Raw genomic sequence first — 24,089 nt, 5'->3', positions numbered from 1 at the left:
AAAAAGTAATTTATTGAAAACAACAATTAAACTGAAAAAGGCTGTTTATCAGCTGATCAAAGATTTAAGACCATCGCTCAAAAAATAATAAAAAAAACTCTCCAAACCAGAACAAAAAATGTTCTCAGTAGGACTCAGTAATGAGTAGCTCCACCGTTCTTCTTAACCACTTCAAAAAATGTTTGGGCATGCTTGATGCGAGTGTTTCCAGGAGGCTAGTGGGAACATTGCTCCAAGTGGTGAAGATGGCTTCACGAAGGGCATCAACTGTCTGGAAGTGATGGCCATTTTTAAAAACTTCCCTTGCCATCCATCCCCAAATGTTCTCTATGGGATTTAAATGAGGGGAACATGCAGGATGGTCCAAAAGAGTGATGTTATTCTCTCTGAAGAAGTCCTTGGTCAAGCGAGCATTGTGAACTGCAGCGTTGTCCTGTTGAAAAACCCAGCTGTTACCACACAGACGATGGCCCTCAGTCATGAGGGATGCCTTGCGCCGTTTGACGACCCTGCACCACCTGAAGCTTCAGTGTTCCACTGAATGAAAAAGCAGCCCAGATCATGATGGACTCTCCCCCTCCACTGTGCCGGGTAGAAAACATCTCAGGTGGGATCTCCTTGTCATGCCAGTAACGTTGGAAGCCATCTGAACCGTCAAGGTAAAAAAAAATTTTATCAGAGAATAAAACTTTTTCCCACCTTTCAATGTCCCATGTTTGATGCTCCCTGGCAAAGTCTAAACGGGCAGTTTTGTGGCGTTGAAGGAGACGAGGTCTTTGAATTTGTTTTTTGTTTTTTTTGAGCAGATTTTGGCTTTTATAGCCTGTGGTCTTAAACTTTTGATCAGGTGATAAACAACCTATTTCAGTTTTTTTTTTGTTTAAATTACCAGCTCCACATTTTTATTTTGTCTCACACCCCCTTTTTGCTTTTGCATATTGTAGCTCTACTTAAAACTCATTAAGATCCAAATGTGCAAAATGCAAACACTAGAAATGTTTCAACTGGTCTTAAGATTTTGATCTTTTTAGCAGGGTTCACTTAGTTTAGCTAGTGCAGCTGTGTGTGTGTGTGCACGCCAATCAGGCTGAATAAGAATATTGGATGGGCATAATTTCACCGTGTTGTGTTTTACTGCTTTAATGGAAGGACCATTTTACAATTCCCATTGACAACGTGCAAGTTCTGAGTGAAAAAAAGACGAGAGGCACGTTTATTCTTGCAACCAGCGAGTATCAACCGTCAATTGCCATTCTGAACACACACAACACATTCCGGCCTTCAAAATAAGAGCGCTCTTTTAGCTAAGACAGCCATTAAAGCCACATATTTTAAAATGTATTTTAAAATATTTTTCTTATTGTGCAATTGTAATTACATCTGTGACTACATCTTCCTTAATCAGAATCACAGGCATTACAGTTTGTTGAAGATGTTGTAGTAATATGTGCTGAGGCTGACATCGCATTAGAAAAGTTAGCTAAGCTACATCCATTTCTCAATGACTGGACAAAATGGGCCAATGGTGTATTGCATCAATAAATGTAAGCATGTTTGCATTTTATTCAATAAACCAAATAGAACACACTCTTGCTGGTAAAATAACTGGAGAAGGTAAAAAACTGAATTCTAAAAAAAAAAAACGGAATTTGGGAAAAAATAAAACAGATTTCATAGGGCACTAAGAGAGATGTGTTAAAAAAAAGTCATATATTCTAAATCACACCACAAATTGGTCTATAACCATGTCAAATGATTAGTCCTACCCTAAAAGTATTTTGCACACCCATTTTTTCCAATTTGATCTTTTATTGGATGGACTTTTATTGGATCTTTTATTGGATTAAGGACCTGACTCATAGAGGTTTGTTACAAAAGCCAAACAATATTGTTGGTCATGCTGTGTAATGGAAAAAGTAAATTCAGCAATACTTTCGTTGCATTATGTTTAATGCTTTGAAGAGCTATTTTCATAACCATATCCAATCCCACAAAATCATGTTTGTAACAAAAGCTTATTAGTATTATTGAAAAATAAACCAAAAAAAACATTGGTACCGGATTGGATTGGATTGGCAAGACGATAAAAAAAATCGGATCGGAAGCCAAAAAATGTGGATCGGGACATCCCTAATAATAATACTGAAGTATAAATAATTACAAATATTTCAGTAGAAATTATGAATGGGCCTACCCTCGCAATTACCCCTGGTACAGAGTTGTATCCTTGCAGGTCATCGATTTGCCCACTGTATTGGTAATGTGGACATTGGGATCGTTCCACCCACCTCTTTCTATGGTTTCAAATTACTCTGCAGGACGAATCATTTCATTGGATTTTCATTGGGTTTTCATTGGATCTAGACTGACACCATGTCAACGCATGTGTAATATACCTCACCCACCCCCCACTCCCAAAAAAAAGATTTGAGTAATTACAACATAATCGTTTTTTTTTTCTTATATCGTATCCATGGCGCAAGTGGATACATTATAAGTCCTCTTCTCTTAGATGTATAGATTATTTTTGGTTTTATTTCGCCACTGAAAAAATACAGAGAAAAGCCTTTTATATTTGTAACCCAGCGAAACTAATAGCAGGTTGATATAAGCATTAATGAGGAATAGTAGTATGGGCTGCTGCGCTTTCACTTGCAGGCCCATAATACATTTTGAATAGTAGTATTGGCTGCTGCGATTTGCTTGTGGGCCCATAATAAAACTGGAATAGTAGTATGGGCTGCTGCTCTTTGCTTGCAGGCCCATAAATACTTCTTACCATTAATGTGACTTCTGGTGCTGCATGGTTTTGCTGATGGCTTTCTAGTCTGGTTGATACGTGTTGAGGTTAAGCTTCATGTCCTTCACTTGTGTTTCCTCCACTTGATTTGCCTTCTTGATGGCACGATCGTGAACAGTTCTTGCTGGCAGAGGCATGTCTTTTATTTGTTTGATTATCTTGTCTTTATCTGAAAAGTCGTCAAAAAGTTGATTCGCAACATCAAGCATGCATGTTTTGGCATATTCACCATCTGTGTATGGCTTTCCGCTATTGCTAAAGAACCAGCAAAGTTGGCCGAAGACCAGTCAGCTTGTCGGCTCCATGCACGAAGTTACTGCTGACGAGCTTGCACTCTGGACAGTAGCTCTTGGCATGCTTTCTTCCGGCTGTCCCCCATTGGACATTTAGAAGCAAATGTAGCATGGCGTGTGTGGAAGTGCCGCTTTATATTTGACCGTCGATTAAATTTTATCACTGCATATTGGACACACCGCCAAACCCACTCTCTCCACAAAGCCGAGTTCCTCTGTCCAATTGGGCTGAAATGTATGGTACTCCTCATCTTTCTTTCTTTTCACTATTTTCTTTTTGTTATCCTCTTCGTCAACAATGTTTGTGCTACATGACACTGACTAAAGGCGTGACGTTTACTTCTTCACTTCTCAATGACCCGATAGGCTACCGCATTATCTAACTATAATCGTGTTTTGGCGTCTGACCCAGTAAATATCGCAAGGACAGATGGCATTGGCTCTAGCCATCAACATTGCTGTAGAAAATTAATAGATGCATTAGAATGTTTTATATTTTGAACATAATTTTCAACTGTGATTTCTGTAACATTTTACTTTAAAAGGTCAGCAAAAAAAGAAAAGAAAAAAATGTTATAGTGTTAAGAAATGTTTTAGAGCCAGATGCAGACATCAAAAGAGCCATAGGTTCTTGACCCCCGTGTTAGGGAATGAAATACAACACAGATAAATGTCTTTGTGTGAAGATAGAAAGCCATTGTTGATGCTTCGAGTACCATCCCCATGCTTCACTGCGGCTCCTTTATGTCACTTACTGCTTGCCTTGTCGCCAATTATAAATGAATTACTTCTAGCTAAACTCTTTTATATTAGACTTCTCTTTGAGCCCGCCATATGCTATGGCCTTTCCATTTCATAGCAACTACTTGTATTGTCTGTCTCCTTGGAGTAAAGTAGATCCGTTTACACGCTGCCTTTGATTCGACTGAGCCAGATCCCTCTGAATGTCTTTAACTATGAGATTAAATCCAGTGCAGTTTCCTTCAAGCTAACCTGCCTCTAATTCGTCCCAGCCACATGAAGTCACTACCACTTAACCACCACATAAACTCAAAACACTGACGGTAGTGTACACAACTGACATAAAGTACTTAATGTAGTTTAACATCTTTTGAAAAACCCGCAAGGACATGTTCTCGTCTAAGATTACAGTGTCAACAAGTCATATAGGCGTACTCACACTCTTTCATCATGCCGATGTCAATGCAGCGCTTGAGGCGACAGGCCTGGCAGTGACGGCGGTTGTCTTTGGTGATGGTACAGCTTCCGTTGAAAGGGCAAGTAAAGGAGGCCTTACGCTTCATACTGCGCCTGCAGGAGTGAAAAGTATCAGGTACACTCATCAACAGTAATTTATGACCTACGGCTGCAGTTCAATTACATTGAAGGGAAACCCGCTCGAGAAGCACATTAAATAACTGTAAAACAAGACGTGTCCAATTAAAACCCTTATAATGATAATAGAATTTTTACCTTCGCTATATGCACAATTACCGTATTTTCACGACAATAAGGCGCACTTAAAAGTCTTAAATTTTCTCCAAAATGGATGTGGCGCCTTATAATGCGGCGCGCTTATGTGTACACCGAGTTCCAAAATCTGTTAATGTTGTTGTGTGACTTTGATGAGCGCTCCGCTTGACTGACTGGAAGCATTTCCTGCCAACACGCTGCTTATATAGACGAAAGGCGGACGTGACTGAGGACAGCATGCGGACGTTAAAGGGGGAAGGGTGGGCGTGAAAGAGGACGCTAATGGCACACCCCTAGTAGGTAGTACATAGTGCCAGTATGTGCATTGTGCAAAACAACATCGGTTTGGCTAAGGACCCTTGAAAACGCCACCTACAAAGACACAGGCTTATGAAGCACAGGTTAAACTGCAAGCTATCACTTACAGTACACGGGGGAACATGGGAATCGAGCAGCCATTAGAGAATTCAAGATCAACGAAACGGCGCCATCTATCCATCCGGGCAAGGACTACCATGGCGCAGCAACTCCGATAGCAGTAAAAAAAAATTGCCGACAAACACATCCAGCCCAACCACATCACCAACATGGACGACGCACCGCTCACTTTTGACATCCCGGTGAACCACACTGTAGAGAAGAAGGGGACCAGCACGGTAGCGATACACACAACGGGGCACGAGAAGTCGGCTTTTACTGTTGTGCTTGGTTGCCATGGTAATGGACAGAAACTGCCACCTGTAGTGATTTTTAAGAGGAAGACGCTGCCTAAAGAAAAGTTTCCAGCCGGAGTCATCGTTAAGACCAATCAAAAGGGCTGGATGGACGAGGAGGAAATGGCTGAGTGGCTGAGTGGCTGAGTGGCTGAGTGACGTGTACGTAAAGACACCGGATGTTTTTTTTCCACGCGTCACCGTCCCTGTTGATCTGGGACTCCATGCGCGGCCACCTCACAGCCACTGTGAAAAACCAAGTGCAGCAAATGAACTCGGAGCTTAACATCATTCCAGGAGGATTGACGAAGGAACTTCAACCGCTGGACATCGGTGTAAACAGGGTGTTCAAACTGAAGTTGCGAGCGGTGTGGGAGCGATGGATGATAGATGGAGAACACAGCTTCACTAAGACTGGGAGGCAGCAACGGCCAAATTACGCCACAATTTGTGAATGGATTGTGGATGCTTGGGCTAACGTGTCTGCTTGCACTGTTGTTCGAGCTTTCGCAAAAGCCGGCAACATTTCTGAGGAGCCGCACGGCAACGACACTGACTGACAATGACGAGAGGGAACCTGGTGTTTGATGGAGAACTTACCCCGCTGTTCATTTCGGATACAGAAAATGAGGACTTTGATTTGTGGATGAGGATTGATCAAACATAACGTGAGTACATTGTTAAATACTTCAAGATAGTACAACCCAACTCAGTCTTGCTCCTGCTGCCTTTTTAAAAACATACGCTAGCATGGATGCTAGCGTATGTTTTAGCGTGCATGCATGCGAGCGTATTGTAGCGTCACTGGGCCCACGTCCTGTTCCCCAGCGTGCTTTGCCGTAGTGTTTTGGTGCAAATGCTCTTAAAGTTACATGTTTGAGCTACATAGTTGTTAGTTATTGTTCTGCACAAAAAGCGGTAGTGTCTTGTCTGTTTTTGTCTATCTGCTGCGTTGCTGTATGATGTTTTTAGTTGTGCACCATGACTGCGATGACCTTCCGCGATTTCCAGTGGGTCTGTATGAGAGATCTGTTCTTAATCTGCCCAAAGAAATAAAGCACTATCGCTTACTCGCTGACTCCTGAGCGCCCGTATGTTTGACTGCCTGCGCCCAATAATACGGTATGTAAATGTGTTAAATACAGAAATAGCACTGTAACTGAGACTGCGCCCTTTAATACGGTGCGCCTTATGGTCGTGAAAATACGGTAAGTCCAAAAAAAACCCAGATCCAGTCTTCTAGTGAAATTACAATCAATCACAACACAATCTGGTAATTGCATGTAAGAACACTGTATTGTAAGAAAAAAAGTGTTAGTGCCTGAAAGAGGAGAAAACAAACAACAATTGATGACAGATGAATAATGTCGCTTGAACAGGTGCATACATGTTAATGAAGGGAGCAGAAAAACACACCTTCTTACAAAAACAGGTAAGTCAAGCAGGGTTGACTCTTTACTATCAGTCATTAACTATAGCTATATTAATTGTTTATTATAGTAAGTTACAGGAAAGGTAAGTAATACTGTAAATTCTGGATTATTGATACCTGAACATTAGCCACACCCACCAAATTTAAAAGAGAAAAAAAAGTTTATACATATACTGTATAGGCCACACTTGTCCAAGTGTCCACGTTATATAGAGGGATATTTACACAGAATGACAGTCAACCTTGCAATCCTACCTACACTCGTGTTCCCAGCTCCAATAAATGAGATGTGAGACGCTTATTTTCCCACATCAGAGTTCAACAGCTGCCGCGATCTGAGCACCCCTAGCAGAACTCTACACTTCAAACTTACTTAAGATTTATCAGATCAAAACACGACCGCTACGTAAGACTTCAAAACATGTGATATTAGAGTCCACTTCACAACACCAATTCACTACTTCCTGACTCAGCAATCCAAGGCTATGTTCACACTGCAGGTCAATTCCCATTTTTTTGCTCATAACTGACCTGTATCTGATTTTTTCATGTCAGTGTGAGCAGCACAATTCTGACTTTTTCAAATGTGACACACGTCATTCGTATGTGGATATAAATATGTATGCGATGAGATCATGCGACTGCAGTATGAACGGTCAGGTCGCAAATATCCGACCTATACGTCAACAAAAAGCGTGTATTGCCATGCTTACCGAGGCTTTAAAGGTACTCACGGATGTAGGTAGTCATGGAAAGGTGTGGTTTATCGTGCAAGACTTGGATATAGGTACTCACCGATGTAGGCAAAAAATATTCTCATGCGAAAATTATTTTTAAAAAGTGTTAGTGAAGCAGCTCTCGTCATGTCTCACCACTCCTGCCACCGACATAACACCCACACACGCTTTGGAACAGACGTGGCAGCAAGTTGTCTACGAACTGCTATAGTCAAAATTCTCTATCTTCTATACAGAATCATTTGGTTGAGAAAATATTGACTCCCGATGCAGAAAATCTTTGAAATTGCCACAAACACACTAAGGAGAGCACACTACCAATGTGCGGATCGATAATGAAATATCGATCCTTCCGATACAGCTCTTCATGCTCTAAAGTCGATTCTGAAATCCAAATAGTAATACTTTTGATACATCATCTATATGATTTTGTCCTTTGTTTTTTCTATGTTGTATATTAGCTTGTCTATATTGTAAATCACCCCACAACCTCAGTATATATACTGAAGTACACTGAGGTATACTTCAGGGTTTAAAATAAATCAATAAATTTCTATGATCCCTTGTATTCTTTATGCTCTAATTTGAAATATTGTACACTACTTTTTAAGATGTACCAGACACAAAAGGTGAATTTCCACATAGTATTGGATCGGTATCGCAAATACCTGAATTTTACCCAGTATCGGATCAGAAATGAAATCAATGGTATCGCACATCACTAGAGCACACACCGCATCAATCTTTACTTCCGTAAACACATGGAAATGCAAGTGATGTCGTGCTTTTGCATATGCACGTCACTTTCCAGGTGCTTTGCGTTCACATTAACAAGTAGCATTTGTTTGGTGATGTGGACGACCACATTAAAAAAAATCTGATTTAAACAAAATAATCTGAATGGGACATCATACCCTGTAGTGTGAACGTAGCCTTAGTATCATGGGAACTGTAGTTCTTTTAGCCATAAATTATCTACATCCAGGGTTCAAAGTGAGTGAAAAAAGTAGCGTCTTCCATCCATCCATCCATTTTCTATACCGCTTCTCCACTTTTTAGGGTCGCGGGGGCATGCTGGAGCCTATCCCAGCTGACTTCGGGCGACAGGCGGGGTACACCCTGGACTGGTCGTCAGCCAATGGCAGGGCACATATAGACAAACAACCATTCACACTCACATTCATGCCTATGGACAATTTAGAGTCACCAATTAACCTAACATGCATGTTTTTGGAATGTGGGAGGAAACCGGAGTACCCTGAGAAAACACACGCGCGCACGGGGAGAACATGCAAACTCCACACAGAAGTGCCCAAGGGAGAATCAAACCCAGGTCTTCCCGATCTAAAAGTAGTGTCTTATAGTACGGAATTTACATTAACTATATTTTGTTTTGCTGTAGGACAGCCCCTACAAATTGTCACATGCAATTTTGTAAGCCACAGGAAGCTCAAACTAGTGAATGAGCATTTGAATATTTTTAGTTTGATTCATATGGGCATTTCACTACATTTACTTGATGGTCAAAATCAGCAATAATTTCTACAATTTCGAAATCTAATTTTTAATGGGATGGTCTGAACTCCTGTTTCCACGCCTGTGTTGAATTGAGCAGAACATTGCTGCCCGGAGAAGTTGCATGGCTAAAGTACAACTTCCCATTGCAGAAATAGTTGAGTGACATTACAGTGCCTCTGCTGGTGGCTGACAATAAATGCAAGCCATTTTGCCTTTTCTGTTTTGTCAACAATGAGTTGAGAAATTAATCAATTATCATGCCCATCTCTAATAGAAACAGTATGTATGCCCATTCAATAGAAACAGATTGCAACATAAGTCAAATACCGTATATGCTCCATTTAACGCAACAGGGTCTCCTATAGAGGGTCTCCTGGGTGTGTGGTCTACAATAGCAAGTAACCGCAGCGATGTCTAATTAGCATCGGGTCAAAAAACCTTCACAGCTGTGGCTGTAGGCAACCTCCTGAGTTGTTTTTAATTAACTTCACAAGACAGCAGAAGTTGCATTTGAAGTATCTCGAGTAGCCAGCATCCAGTAGCTACTGTATCTATCTACCGCTGCATGTGCTTTAAAATGTCGCTATTCAGCTGTTGGTATGAAACTCAAGTGTGTTATACTTGCTATTCTGTTGTTAATAATTAACTCCCCTCCTGTAATAATGCTGTTATTACAACATTGGTTCTGTTTCCACTATGTAGTGCAAAATACGTATATTTGTTAATAAATTAAATGTGAAGAGAGCTATTTTTTCATGCATTCCAGACCATTATAGTACAAAAATGTACTTGTTATATATAACGACAGTTCAAATTTTGGAACAGCCTTTCTCCAATTATCACCTGCTTCTAATTAACACCTCTTCATCTTTGCAATTTCGGTAAATAAATGCCCCAGCTATAATGAGATATGACTGATGACACACAAAGCATCACACTGACCTGAAGAAGCCCTTGCAGCCCTCACAGGTCATGGCGTTGAAGTGGAAGCCGGTGGCCTTATCGCCACACACCCCACAGATCCGCGGAGCATTGCGGTCGAACTCATCTGGTCCTGCCACCGACGTAGTAACCGTCATGGGCTCCATCACTGTGGAAACCAAAGGAGAAAAAAAGAAAAACTGTTCAAAGCCATTAATTGTTCATCTCTGTTGTTCCTTCTTCTTTACAGAAAAAGGATAAAAGCTAGCGTATCCCTGCCTATGAATGCCACTAACCTCTCAATGTGTGTTTTTGTCGGAGAAAATATAAGCATGTGCTTGGTCAAGTGTTCCTAGGTTGGTGTCCTCTTATAAAAAAAAAAAAAAAAAAAAAAAAAAAACAGGTGCTGGGCTATTAGCATATTTAGCATGAGGCAGTTTCTCACTAGCACAAGCCGCTATTTCCTGAATGAGTCATCAGGTGATAGGTGTAAACACACAAACAACACCTTTTCAGAAAATGAAAATCCCTATGATTGACTTAATGGCAAAGAAATCTATTGTTTAAATTCAGATGTTGCTTGAATCTGCACATTAAGACAATGTGAGGGTGAAAAACAATTGCAAGAACCGTATAGCTGCGGTTACGTGAAACAATCCTTACACGTTGACAACATAAATAATTTGCGCGAGAAGGAAGAGTCATGTGAGGGGAAGACGGCTGAACGAGGGCAAAAGAGAGGAGGGGGATTCACGCGAGGAACTTAGCGTGCAAAGCGGGCTAAGTGGTCACGTGGCTGCAAGGATACAGCAGACATGCATCAGAGCCTCCGCTGATGCATGTCAAACCAGGACAAAAACACATAAGAAGGGAATGAAGGCAAACGAAATGGTGAAGCCCATGAACAAACAAACAATCAGCCCTCCGCATTAGCTTTCGTTACCTGGACAGTTCATGGAAAAACCTAATTACATTTATACAATCACTGGCCAACTATTTCCTGGTGTCGACCAGGGCTTCCAAACTTTTATTCATCCAAGGACATAAATATTTGCTCTCGTTCTGACACAAAATACTTCTTTCTGCAAATGTTTCCTATTTCAATTGCATCCAGCCAATCTGCACCGAATACGCACCTAATTAACTTATCAATCATTGTATTTCTAAATGTACATTATTTATACACTAAGCCCAATACAAGTCCACACTGTAGGTTGGCAACCCAACGATGTGGACTGGATAGCAATGGGCAGTAAGTTATTGGAGTCCACTTGGACATTAATTGTGATGCAACGTAGCTGAAAACACATGAAAAACAGATTTGCTCCATGGTAAAATTCTATGTGTTAGTCATAAGAAAAATGTAGGACATCCCATAGTGTAACTGCACACAAAAGAATGAAAAATTTGACAAAACATGCACACTATCGTGTGGTGTGCTGTTACTACGTAGTCTGACACATGTGCATTCATGTGTATGTGTTGAAGACGCTAGCATCTTCTTCCACTGTAGAACACATACGTAAACAAGATGGCCGCGGAGCTCCATTGCGGAAGAAGAGTGACAGAGTTACCACGAGTGTGTTCATTACATACACATGAATGCACAGGTGACAGTGCGCAGGCATACGGCGGGAGACAAATATAACGGCGAGCGTTTTGAGGTCGTTTTTTTTTTTTTTTTTTTTAAGGAGGCATTGTTGCGATTCAAATGTGTTACTCTTTTGAACACATATTGTTTTGAGAAGCCAAACTCTACTTAAATGGCCCCAGCAACTAAGCAGAACTAACGTTCTTCATCACCGAAATCTGGCCAGAACTGGACTTAGGAGACCAAGTTGGGGGTAAGTCGCTGTTGACGGACTACACTGCTGATGGGGATGTCATACAACTTCATGTCAAAAAAATCCAAACTAGCTAACTAACTTTAAACCACCAAGGTTTGACCCCGTAAATTGAAGATCGACTGTAAATTTTGTATAAAGCTCTGCAAAGCACCCACTGTGAATTAAGGGTGTTTGGTCGAATCACCGCAAAATTTTGGGTACTGGCTAACAAGTGTGTAAAATTTGACTACAGGCGTGTAACTAATTGGCCCTTTTTTTGGAGGTGACTGGAAAGGACGTACAGTATATGGCAAGAGCTCTGCTGTCAATACAAAATTTTTGACCTATTTCGGCGTTCATTACTACACTTCAGTTTGCTGACACCCTCAACTTTAACTTGGATAGGCGAGAGGTACAGATTCCTTGAAATAAACTAGTTACAAGCGCTGACAGCTGCTGGCACTAAGTGAATACCTGTATATGTCAATTTCTCCTGGAGCCGGTTCTTATTGCCAATTCATTCACGAACGACACATCACTACTGTGACTGGGGATGAGCCAGATACTCGTTAGAAATGTGTATCTGTTGCAGATAATGCATTTTACGAGCCACAGAGGAGTTGATCGGTGCCTCATTCTGACAGATTCCCTGTTTGCCATAAGTGGATGTTTGCATGAATCACCAACTTCACACAGATCATTAAAAAATAAAGTCTTACTGATCACTTACACACATAGACAGTACAAATATAGCTGAAAAATAAACAAAAATATCGCAACTTTTGATCAATCCATGTCAATTTCAGACTTAAAATAATGTACAGTTTTAAGTCCCACCCATTTCTGGTTAAACCACACCCACGCCGATCTAAATATCCAGATACGGATAATTTAGATGGGTGAACAGATACTGGTGTACTTGCTCATCCAAACTATCTATCTATCTATCTATCTAGCAAGCCAACCTAACTGGCGAACTGCTGAAGTTCAAAGTGGTTGCTGGCAGCAATGCTAAACACAAAGCGAAATGATACTGGCCCAGAAATTCTGATTCAGAATCTGCTGATTCATGAGGAGGATGGCGCCTCAAATGTAAAACCAGTTCCAGAATTCAACAATATTCTCAATAGCAAAATGTGGATGTTACTACAAGCCTTGAAGCACTACGTTTACATGAACTAAATTAGTCAGATTCCCCAAATAAGTCAGCCTCTTCCATTTTAACATGTGTATGTGAAGTCCATGTTTACATTAATTAAATGCATTTAATGAAACAGTAATAAAACAAAAAAACATGGTAAAGTACTCGCAACATTTCCAAGTCAACAACAACCACTACACTGCTAGTTATTACTGTCGCTTTATGATTTTCGACGTCTATGATAGTGGCGTGTATGTGCGTGCGTGCGTGCGTGCGTGCGTGCGTGCGTGCGTGCGTGCGTGCGTGCGTGTGCGCTTGTGTGTGCAGAGATGAGTTGAGTTTGCTGATGTTTTCACCGACAGTAGCGTGTTAGGCCTGTCATAATAACAAATTTTGCTGGACGATAATTGTCCTACAAATTATTATCGATAATCAATATTATTGACAACATTTTTTGAGACCATTTTTTTCATTAATTATATGGCAAAATAATAAGAGTACATCGTATCAAATCAAAAGCAATAAACTTTTAACAATATATTTTCGAAGAATATTTAACATTCTAATTGGAATGTCAAGTGCATAATAAACATAAAAAATCATAATAAATTAAACAAAAAAATCTCAATGAAAATAAAATGGACTTAGCAAAATTTTGCAAAAATTGAACTTAAATAAAAATCCCAATAATAACCAAAATCAATAAAAAACAAGAAAAAAACACTCCAGTAAAAACCACACACACACACACACATGCACACACACAGTTCTGTAGTGTATTGTTAAACTAATGTAGGGGGTCATTTGAGGTGGACAACATATCTGTGTTGGCGGAATAAAATGCACTATTTCTGATGTCGTTCAACAATTGCTGTTTGTGACATGTGTTCTCCCTGGCGATTTGTCTGTCAAACATTTCTAACATTTCCCGAAATGTTGGCTTTTCAATCATATTGAAAGGTTGCATTTCTTTTGGAAAGAGTTGACTGTCGGGACAAAGGCTCTGCTGCACCTCCACACAGGCTGTGTCCTTCGGCTTACAAAGCACAGCTTTTGTGCCTTCATTCATATTAGTGTTTGCTTGCTAACTGCTAGCACTCCATCTGTGTATCCACTCACTAGAAGCCCCACCTCCACAAAGAGGCTGAATGAGAATAGGGTTCACTCTCGCTGTTCATTCCTCTATAGAACCAATGCGCACAGACACATGCAGAGTGAACGCTCTTGTTATGCAGCCTGTGTGGTACAGAGACGATGAAAACAAACAGGCATACAGTATATGCACATGTCGTTTTATCGAGGCAGCAAAATGATAAGACTTTGTTTTTTTATCGTTGGATTAAATTAATTTAGCGATTATCGTGACAGGCCTACCTGCTGTGTTATTTGTTTTTGCAATGAAGAGATTGTTGATCAAACAGCTCGTCATCCTTAACTTCCAGGCAGACATTACAAAAGGATCATTATCTTGAAATGATGGAAGTGACAGTCAATCAACTGAAACAAGTGCGGCCCATATTGAGCATATCGTGTATTCTACCGTGACCCGCCACACTATAAGTAGTTCTGGAGCGAGTCTCGTGTTTACAGACCAAAATTAATTTTTTTAAATACTTCTCCATTTCTCGTTTTTTGTCCATTGATGAACTTCAAAATGTTGAGCTCTTTCAGTTGCTGAAGCAAAAAGGCCTCTTCACCCCAGAAATGGGTATCAGGAGATCCCGCAGATGACATGTTGAAAGTAGTGTCTGCCTCTGTTGTGAATTTAAATGGGATTTGCTTCAGGGTATCTCCCGCCGCGGAGCCTGGCACATGTACAGAACTCTGATCGATCGGCTCTGATCAATCATTGGTAGTGTATAAATGAGGGAACTAATTGCATAATCTAGGTATATTAATCCAATTCTTTAAAAGTCAAACACAATGTAATTAAGGTGTGCTGCATGTGTTTGAAAAAGCTGGTTTCAACAGACTGACAAAAAAATACCAATATTGCACGAAGAATCCTTGTGAAGCAAGCCAGTTTCTTGTCACTGTTTGCGTTTCCCCTTTCTATTTCTCTCCAACCAAACCCTCCTCTGTGCCCCTTCAAGCTTTGAATCTGTCTGCTGTTCCAGCTATCGTAAATTTGTCGTTCCTATCCATGAGCAGACTCTGAAGCGAGGGCTGCAGCACCAACAACAACCCTCCTGTCTTTGGACATACGGTCTTTAGTGGAACCCAGGAGCCATCTGTTCAAGCTGCCCTTTTTTGTCTCACACTGTGTACTGCTGTTCAGTCTTTATACCGTGCTTTTTGGTATTTTCTTCATCCAATAATCAACTTAAGGGGTGAAATCCAAATCCAACAGATGGAGCAGCAGTGAAAAATGCATGCAAGTGTGGTGGTTAGGACCACCCGTACATCAAGTCAGACAGACATGCTTAGGATTGTTCGTCCTTCTACCTTCTCCAGAATACCATTCTTGTGTTACTATGCAACACACCTCCCGTCAGCTAAGATTAGTGGGCTTTTTGTTGAAGGTTAGCCAATCAATGTATTGACTACTTGCACAAGTACCATTAACAATTACCATTGAGCATCGCACACAAATTGGTCTGCCCAGTAAGGAATTACAGTGAATTTGCAAAGCTTGTATCAGTAACTCAATTAGTTGTAATTGCTGGTTGATAAAGTAAAGTAAAAGAAGGACTACGTCAATTTAAAGCATCCCCGGCAAATGATCACGTTTTTTTGAAGTGGGTTAAACATGACAGCAGTGTCATTGTATGGTCCACGGCGCCAGAATGTGTACCAGATCTATAGTGCATGACAAGTAATTAACTGTGACCTCTGAATTGGAGGTGGCAAGATATCGTGACAAAAAACACTAAAGCTTATATTTCACTGACTGTTTAAATTGTCTTTTGGCGTAATGACACACTGAGAAACACAGCTATTGGGTACAGTTTTTGCATATTAACATACTAAGATAGATAGATAAAGGAATGCCCGAGAACTCAAACTCTTTTTAGGGAGTTTACAATGTGCAGTCTCCAGAAGATGACAGTAAATCATTTTCAGTGCAATGCAAAGTGAGCACCAACAGAAATGGAATATGTTGTAACCTGCACATATCCTTGCTGAAAAACCTTGCTGGCTAAGTAAAATAAATTAAAATAATCTGTATACTATGTAACATTAACGTTTTATTAAGGTTTACGCAAAGATAGCACCAGAGTGCATTCATTTGTTTGTGGCAGCTCATTGTTCTAAAAAACCCTCAAAACACAGTCTCCTGTAGTCATCAGGTGCATAGTCTACAAAAGCGAATACTCGCCGAGGTCTCTAGTTAGCACCAGGCCAAAAAAACAGTGGTATTGACACTTCTGGCTGTGGGAAACCCCGATGTCGATTTTTGTCCACAGGATGGCAGTAGCAGCATTTAAAGTACCATGAGTGATCAGTAGGGGTGTCACAAGACCTCACAACATTAAAACGTGACAAGATTCCTCGTTAGCAAAAAGTGTCTCGTGGGAACTAGGCCTGGGACAATAATAAATTAATTAATCACAAAATAAATTAAAATGAATTCAATAAATTCTATTTATTTTATTTATTGCCATAAGGATGTCTGTTTTCCTAGTCTCTCCAAACAGGCAGGAAAGGTGTAACATAGTTGAAATTAACCCTAACCCTCCTAACTCTAACCCTTTCGAATTGGTAGGTAAATTGGTAGATTTTTTAGAGCTGTCAATCGGTTAAAATATTTAAATGCATTTTGTCAATAGTTAACTCATAATTAGTCACATTTAATGGCAGATAGGAATACATTTTTATCTATAATAAGTAGGGATGTAAATCTCTTTGTGGTAAACGATTTCAGACGCAACTACAACAATTATGTCCAATTTTATGTAAAGGGATATCAATATTGGAAATATGGGCCATTATTTTATTTAAAAAAATAATATAGATTTACAAATTCCCCAATTTGTGCATGTTTAATGCGAGCAGCATTTTGTTCCACTTGGCAGATACTATGCGGGAATGCATAAAGGTAAGATTTCATGACAGTATTGAGTGCTAATGTGCATATTTGTTGGGTACACAACCTCCCTGAAAAACGAAGTCCAGGCTCGTACTGGTGGATGGTGGGTCTGTATTCGTTTCGTGCTTATAAATTGTTGTCCTGTCTTAGTTTTACAAAACACATAATAAAAAAAGATTAATTAGATCGCTAATTTGTACGTATCTTTAACTGATGTGTTGATGAGTAGCTAGTGCGTTGCTAATGCTAGCTAATGCTAGCGCTGCTTGCTCTTCAGCTATTGTCACATTAACATAAACCCCCAAATAGCTGTCCTCGACTATGCCTACCGTTAACTAGCAGCCCGTACCCAAATTTTAGCTTTCAGTTCAAAGGAAAATGTCAGCTAAGATATGGCTCGCATCTAAAAAAAAACAATTGTTAGTTGGGACACTCGTATGCCAAATACCACTGTATAAATGACACACAAAAAAATACCAGCAGTGCTGCAGTACCTTCTCGCTTCTCTCTGGCAAGTCAACGACGACGTAGTTTGTGACAATTCCAATCGCAGCGACAATAGATACAAATAACTTTGGTCTTGTTATGAGAACCTCTGGCAGGGCTTTGAAGCTAAATTTACCAATAAAAATGTTCTTTGTCCTTTCCTGCTCAATATTTGTTTCCACTTGTGGTGCTACAGTCATCCTACTTCGTCAAAATCCGGTGTGGGCTGAGGGTCAAACCTTAATCACACGTCAAAGAAAAATAGTGCCATTAAAGGACACTTCTGTTAACGCGTTATTAACATGTTAACTTTGACAGTCCTAATATTTTTTCATTGGACTTTTTTTTTAAAGTAATGTTAAAATGTCTCGTCTCGTTCTTGCAGACCCAATCTCGTATATATTCTCGTCTCGTGACACCCTGAGTGATCAGCATCCCAGCAGCTTTATCTACCTAACCTCTGCATGCGCTTTAAAATATGGGTTTCTCTACTCAGCTGGTGGTGTGAAAGGCATGCATGTTACACTTGCCGTACTGTTGTTTTACAATTAATTTATCAGCAGTTTTAATGCTGGATGAGCAGTTTGCTTCTTACTGCTATTACAACATTGTTGCTGCTGTGCTGTGCAATATACTTGTTAAGAAATGAGCAAGTGGTCAAAAAGAGCTCCGCTTTCACCATCCATCCATCCATCCATCCATCCATCCATCTTCTATGCCACTTATCCTCACTAGTATGCGGGTATGCTGGAGCCTATCCCAGGCGGGGTACACCTTGGGCTGGTCGCCTGTCAATCGCAGGGCACATATAGACAATCAACCATTCACTCTCACATTCAAACCTACGGACAATTTAGAGTTGCCAATTAACCTAACATGCATGTTTTTAGAATGTGGGAGCAAACAGGAGTACCCGGAGAAAACCCACACCGCACGGAGAGAACATGCAAACTCCAGAGATGCCCAACGAAGATTTCATCCCAGGTCTTCCCGATCTCCTGACTGCGGCCCGCTCCGCTTTCTCATGTACTCCAAAATCATTACTAAACTAAAAAAAATTTGCTTGTTATATATGACGAGTTTTCACATTTCGGATAAATAGCTCTCTCACATTCAGGGGTGTCCCAATCCAATACTGATATCGGTCCAATATCAGCCAAAAAACAGTATGGGATTATATTGGCCTGCATCGAAAATCTCAGATATTGGCACTCCGATACAAGCAGTCCATTCCATACTCTGCACCAGCACTTCTATCCAGTAGCAGCCCTTCTATTCAGCATGCAGAACCCACGTGATCAGAACAACAGCGTGAGGTAGCGTGTTTAGCAAGGAGTAGGCGTGATGTCAGCCGTGTGGCTGTGTTTTTCATTAAAGCTCAAAAAAGATACAGAGTATAAAACTTGTCATGCACAAGTTTCCGTAGTGGTACAGAACCGGGAAAGTTTAATACCACCAACCTCATTTTGCATTTGAAAAAGGATTTTCACAACCCCATGGCCTCCTGAAACATCCACCACTGTTTGACACATTTGCAATACATGAGAAACTGGCACAGGGCGGCAAAAAGTCACTGGCTATAAGAGAAAAGAGTCAGCCCCATCGTGGTGAGTAATGTCGGGTTTGAACACTTCTTTGACCACGTCGAGCCTAGCTACAGTATATCAAGCCTATTGGTGATAAAACTATACACCAGATGTATCAAGAAGTAAATGGTCCGTTTTTCCTCATACCTACTGTTGCTGGACTATCATTCTCTGTTTGAGTAATACAGTATAATAGTAGTACAGTTATAATTAGCACATTTACACATTTTTTTACTGTAATGCAATGCAAAGTGGGCACAAACAGAAACTCTCGGCAGGGCTGGAACGCATTCTGCGCCATAGTTTCATTTGCTAAGTAAAATAACTTTACATGTTGGCATGATATATAATAGTTAGCTTTATACAAGATAGTCCAAGAGAGCACTTAATTCTGACAAGTTTGACAAATTTCTAAAAACACTCGAAAGAAATCTCTTCTTTCAGAATTTATCTTAATGTGAATGTCAGCCTCCTAAGTTTAGCACAATAAAACAAACCAGTTAAAATCACTGGATTGGTTTGTTGGGACTGTTTTTTCTTTTACAGCTTAGTTGCAGAGTCAATGCCCATGGCTGTATACAGCTTAGTAGAGGAGGCAATGGAATCCATAGAGAAGTAGGCCCTATAGGCAGCACAACGGGGAGCATGGCCTCGTTTTTACCACCAGCTGCCTCACAGAGGGCCTCACAAACAGCCCGCCACTATAAACTCCAAGCCAGCCACGCCAAAGCTTAGCACGCACACTCCGCACAGTGACAACTCCAACGGTCACTTATGAAGATGACTGTAATCCTTTAACTTTGTTAAGAACATGTATTTATTTGGATGCAATTGTTACAAAATCACACTGTAGCAAGATGGGTATGAATTCAGTGCGCCCTCTACAGGTAGCTGGCAAATAGTAAAATCCTTCATTGCTTCAAGAAACAGTGATAACACAGAACAAATGGACAGTGAGTGCGGGGAGGTTCATGGCTGTTGAGGCACTGACTCCTTTGGAGGTTTTTTTTGTATATTAATACAGGTTGCTCATTGTCAGGATAACAAAAAAAGACAATTCACTTTGGTTAAAAAATGTTTTTCAAATTGTTTTCAAATATTTCTTAGTCCTATTAATTTTTTACTAACTGAAAACATTTGTGTTCTTACATTTTAACAGAAAATGAAGTACACGGACCCTTCTCTAGTAAAAGTCTGAACACTTCCTGGCCGGGTACATAATCATCTTGGTAGTCAAATTCATAAAAATATCATAATTCATAAAAATAGCATAAAAATATCTTAAATTTGACTCGTTTGTAAATCTAGCTCTAGCCGTCACTGCTATTTGAATCTCAATAAAGTTAAACAAAAAACACTGGCTTCCTCACTGGAAGGACGACAACAAGCACTTAACAAGCTCACACACGCCTGACCCCTGCAAGTGCCTCCCGTATGACATTTCTATTTATTTTTGAATAATGATGATGATGTCCACTAGGTGTGAGCCGGATACTCGTTTCAGACGAGTATCTGTTACGGATAATGCATTTTTGCTGAGTACGAGCATGAAACGAGTACAGCTCATCATTATCCGTAATCATGATAAAGGAAAATCATCATTGGGTAACTTTTTATGTATTCACTCTTCACACTCTGTGATTGGCCAGTCACACACAGCGACCGACCCCGCAACTTCTGATCAATCCATGTCAATTTCCGGCTAAAAATAATGTACAGATTTAAGCCCCATCCATTTCCGGCCAAACCACACCCACCTACGGTTTATGGCCTGTCCACTCCAAGTATAGATACAGATAGAGATAATTTAGATGGGTAAACAGATACAGATACAGATAGTGGTGTACTCGCTCATCCCTAGTGTCCACATTGTAACTTGGGATATTTACACAGAAAGACACACTATAAACCTTGCAATTCTTGCGTCAGTCATTACCTCCGATAAGTGAGACAATGACTAGTGAGACACTGTCACTAATTCAGTCACTGTGATCATTACTGCAAAAAGTTAGTGAGTAATCAATTATTTTTCATTTCACTGACAAGGGGGTTACTAATTAGATTAACATTCCATCTATTTGGTGATAATATGTGTTCTGTCCCAAGCTTGGCCTCGCTCTCTTGAGCTACCTCTCTCTCCTTGGCAATCCACAACACAAGTTTTGAACTTTTGGACCTTGTTTTCCCAGTAGAGGATGAAAATGAACAGGCGGTCGGACTGTTGGCAAGTCGACAAGGAGAGGGGAAGGGAGTTGTGAGTATAAAAAAAAAAACAAAACAAAAACAAGACAAAAAGTGGCTTGTGAAGACAGTGAATAGAGCAATGCGGAAAACAAGGAGGAAGAGAGAATGAAGGGAAGGTCAGCGTAGAGGAGAAATGTAGAAAGAATTCAAGGGACAGAAAGCCAAAAGCATGAAAAGGAACAACATAGACAAATATTTCCCTATGGATTGTGTTGAAAATGCATTGGAATGTAATACAGATATCCTCAATGTTTCAACATCATTAGACAAATGTTCAATGACTTATGGACAATTTGTTGCAAGTCCCACCCGCGCAACATCAGTCATTCACATAATAATATGCACCAAACGTAATATTGCGTTTTGTAGAACACATTGGGTGATGTGACAAATTTCAAGTCAATATTCTGCTCGTAGCAGATGCAGAACAATGAGGATGGAAGGCCAAGGTCTATACAACTGAAGTAGGATGCAGAGGTTTTGTGGCTTCTTCTACCACCAGGCTTATGAAAGACCTTGGCATTCATGGACAGACTCTGCGACAGACAATAAGATCAGTCTCTGAAGCGGCCGAAAGAAGCAGCCAGTGGCTATGGTTCAAGCGCAAGGACACTTGCTGGGCTCAAAGCAGAGGGGAGCACACAACTGGGACGCCAGGTGTTGCCGATGAGCTCTCTGGAGGTGTCATGGGCCTATCATCGAAACACCAATGAAGAAGGGTACTCACCTGACGACCCTAAAGATGTTTTAAACCTACCCCCTTCCTTCCTTTAATGTTTCTTATGTTCTTACTCTTTTTCTTGTGTTTTCTTTCTTTTTTTGGGGAGAATGAACAGAATAAGAATTTCATTGCGTAGTATAACTACCTGTTTTACTGTGCATATGACAATAAAACTCTTGAATCTTGAATCCTGCCCTTACTCAGGGGTGTGCCCTGGGAGGAAGTGGGGAGGCTGAGCGATGACGTGGTGGGCGGGGCAGTTTTTTTTTTTAATCCCAGGTCGAGACCTTACTCCCTAGCTCATCTCCCTCCATTTTCCAGGCACTAGTTTACTCATGATTGGGCATGGGACACAGGTTCAGGCTTGATCACCCTGAAGTTGGCCGCCTTTGATGAGGGTGTCCAGTGTTGAAAGGCCGAAACACCCACTGATTCAAAAGGTACACTACTGATGATGTGTCCCAAAATTTACATCCTTCCCATGGCTGAGATAAAGTTCCCACGCTACTCTCAACATCCGCGCCTCATGTGATTACCATCTATTGGCACAGAGGACTTTTTCCATCAAGTCCTGTGTTTTGATGAACTTCATGGGTGTCAAACCATAGGCAGGACTGTACGCTCATCCTTTTCACTAGGAGCACAGGTGCTCCTAAATGACAGAAAAAAATTTAGGAGCAATGTGAAATTTCTTAAATAACACAATTGTATTATTAACACTGCAACAAAGTACTCAGTAACACACATGTGCACTCATACGTATAAACACAGTGCCATGATAATGCCTACATCTCCCTGGTTCTGCGGTCCACAAATATTAATGTGTCATACATCGTCTGGAATACTGCATGCCATACACACATGTAATAAGCTACACATACATTCACATAACATGACTGACATCACATGACTTGCAATTACATTACTAAAGAACAATTATCACACTGCACAAGAAGAACGGCGTTGATATCAACCCAACTGACGACAACAATGTCAGGTAATGTTTTTGCAATCATAATATTAATACCTTCTATTTATGTATAAAGTGAATTTGTAAACCAATGCAATGTAATGTCATTCTGGCATGTGTACAAGTAGGCCATGTTCATTTTGATCTTCAGCAGCCTCCTCATATTCACCTCGGAAAACATCACCTGCCTATCAGGGTAGCAGTCACCGTCGAGGCTGGTTTGTTTTGTCTAGTTATATGTTACTAGTTACATGACATGCTTCAGTCCTTTGCAATATTTGCACAACATGAGGTTGTTGTCAAACTCTAGCCAAGAGAAGAGTTTGATCCCATCTGATTTAGACTTTGCTAGCATTGTCGGTAACAGTAGTGCTAAACCTAGCTGTTGCTATCTCCTCTGGCTCGGCTGTCATCCTAGATATCTCTCACCAGTTTCCTCTCCCTCCTTGGTCCCACTTTGAAAACATTACTCGATTTTTATTTTTCACCGGACACAAGGTCAACCATCTTTCCCCCAACGCTCCAGTATCCAACTGATAACAATTAGTTACGTCAGTGCAGCTTGTGCGGCTGAGACGTCATCACGCTAGAGTTCTGTATTTTGGAAAGAAAAAGAAAAAGAAAAGTTGTAGCAGACTTGTAGATTTATATACAGATGCGCAAAAATGTTTCTCTAGTTTGATTCACTTTCTATGGACTTATTATTCACAATGTAAATGAAAGAGTTGAAAAAGGTTACACAAGGTCCAGAAGTATTTGGAAATTGTTATATTATTTTGCCTTTAAACACTAGGTTTTATATTAAAAACAACCAAGAGGAAATTGTAGTGCAAACTTTCAGGGGTTTAAGGGGTTTCAAAAAAACATAACATTTACCAATCAAGAATTTAAAAAATTAAGAATTTTATGCAGTTTATCTCCATTTTAAGGAGCTACAATGTATTTGGATAATTACCATACAGGAAGTCATTGTCTATGTCTAAATACTTTTGTACTTTTGTGTTTTATCAAAGAAAGGCAAGGCTTTATTAATCATCATTGGGCGGGGGATATCATCCAAGTTATGAGTAACTTAAATATACAACAGATGTAAATACAGACTAAACGACAGCTTCTATAATATTCTAAATGATAGCAGGTTTCTCCCTGCTAATCTTACACCACAACTGTTCATTCATCTAATGCCTTTTTCTACCTG

The 24,089-nt window shown here is 40.3% G+C and overlaps 1 protein-coding gene across 1 annotated transcript in view; it reads right to left on the bottom strand.

Moving 5' to 3' along the window:
- Positions 1-24,089, bottom strand: part of LOC129178387 (vitamin D3 receptor A) — an 83,521-nt gene that overhangs the window by 28,294 nt on the left and 31,138 nt on the right. The window contains exons 3-4 of the mRNA XM_054770588.1: positions 9,909-10,056; positions 4,274-4,404 (exon numbers count right to left, since the gene is read on the bottom strand). Coding sequence (XP_054626563.1) covers positions 4,274-4,404; positions 9,909-10,054 — 277 coding nt within the window. The 5' untranslated portion in view covers positions 10,055-10,056. The remainder of the gene's footprint in view (positions 1-4,273; positions 4,405-9,908; positions 10,057-24,089) is intronic.

This window comes from Dunckerocampus dactyliophorus, chromosome 1, assembly GCF_027744805.1.
Source record: "Dunckerocampus dactyliophorus isolate RoL2022-P2 chromosome 1, RoL_Ddac_1.1, whole genome shotgun sequence".
Lineage (NCBI taxonomy): Eukaryota > Metazoa > Chordata > Actinopteri > Syngnathiformes > Syngnathidae > Dunckerocampus > Dunckerocampus dactyliophorus.
This window is presented reverse-complemented; position numbering and strand designations above follow the sequence as displayed.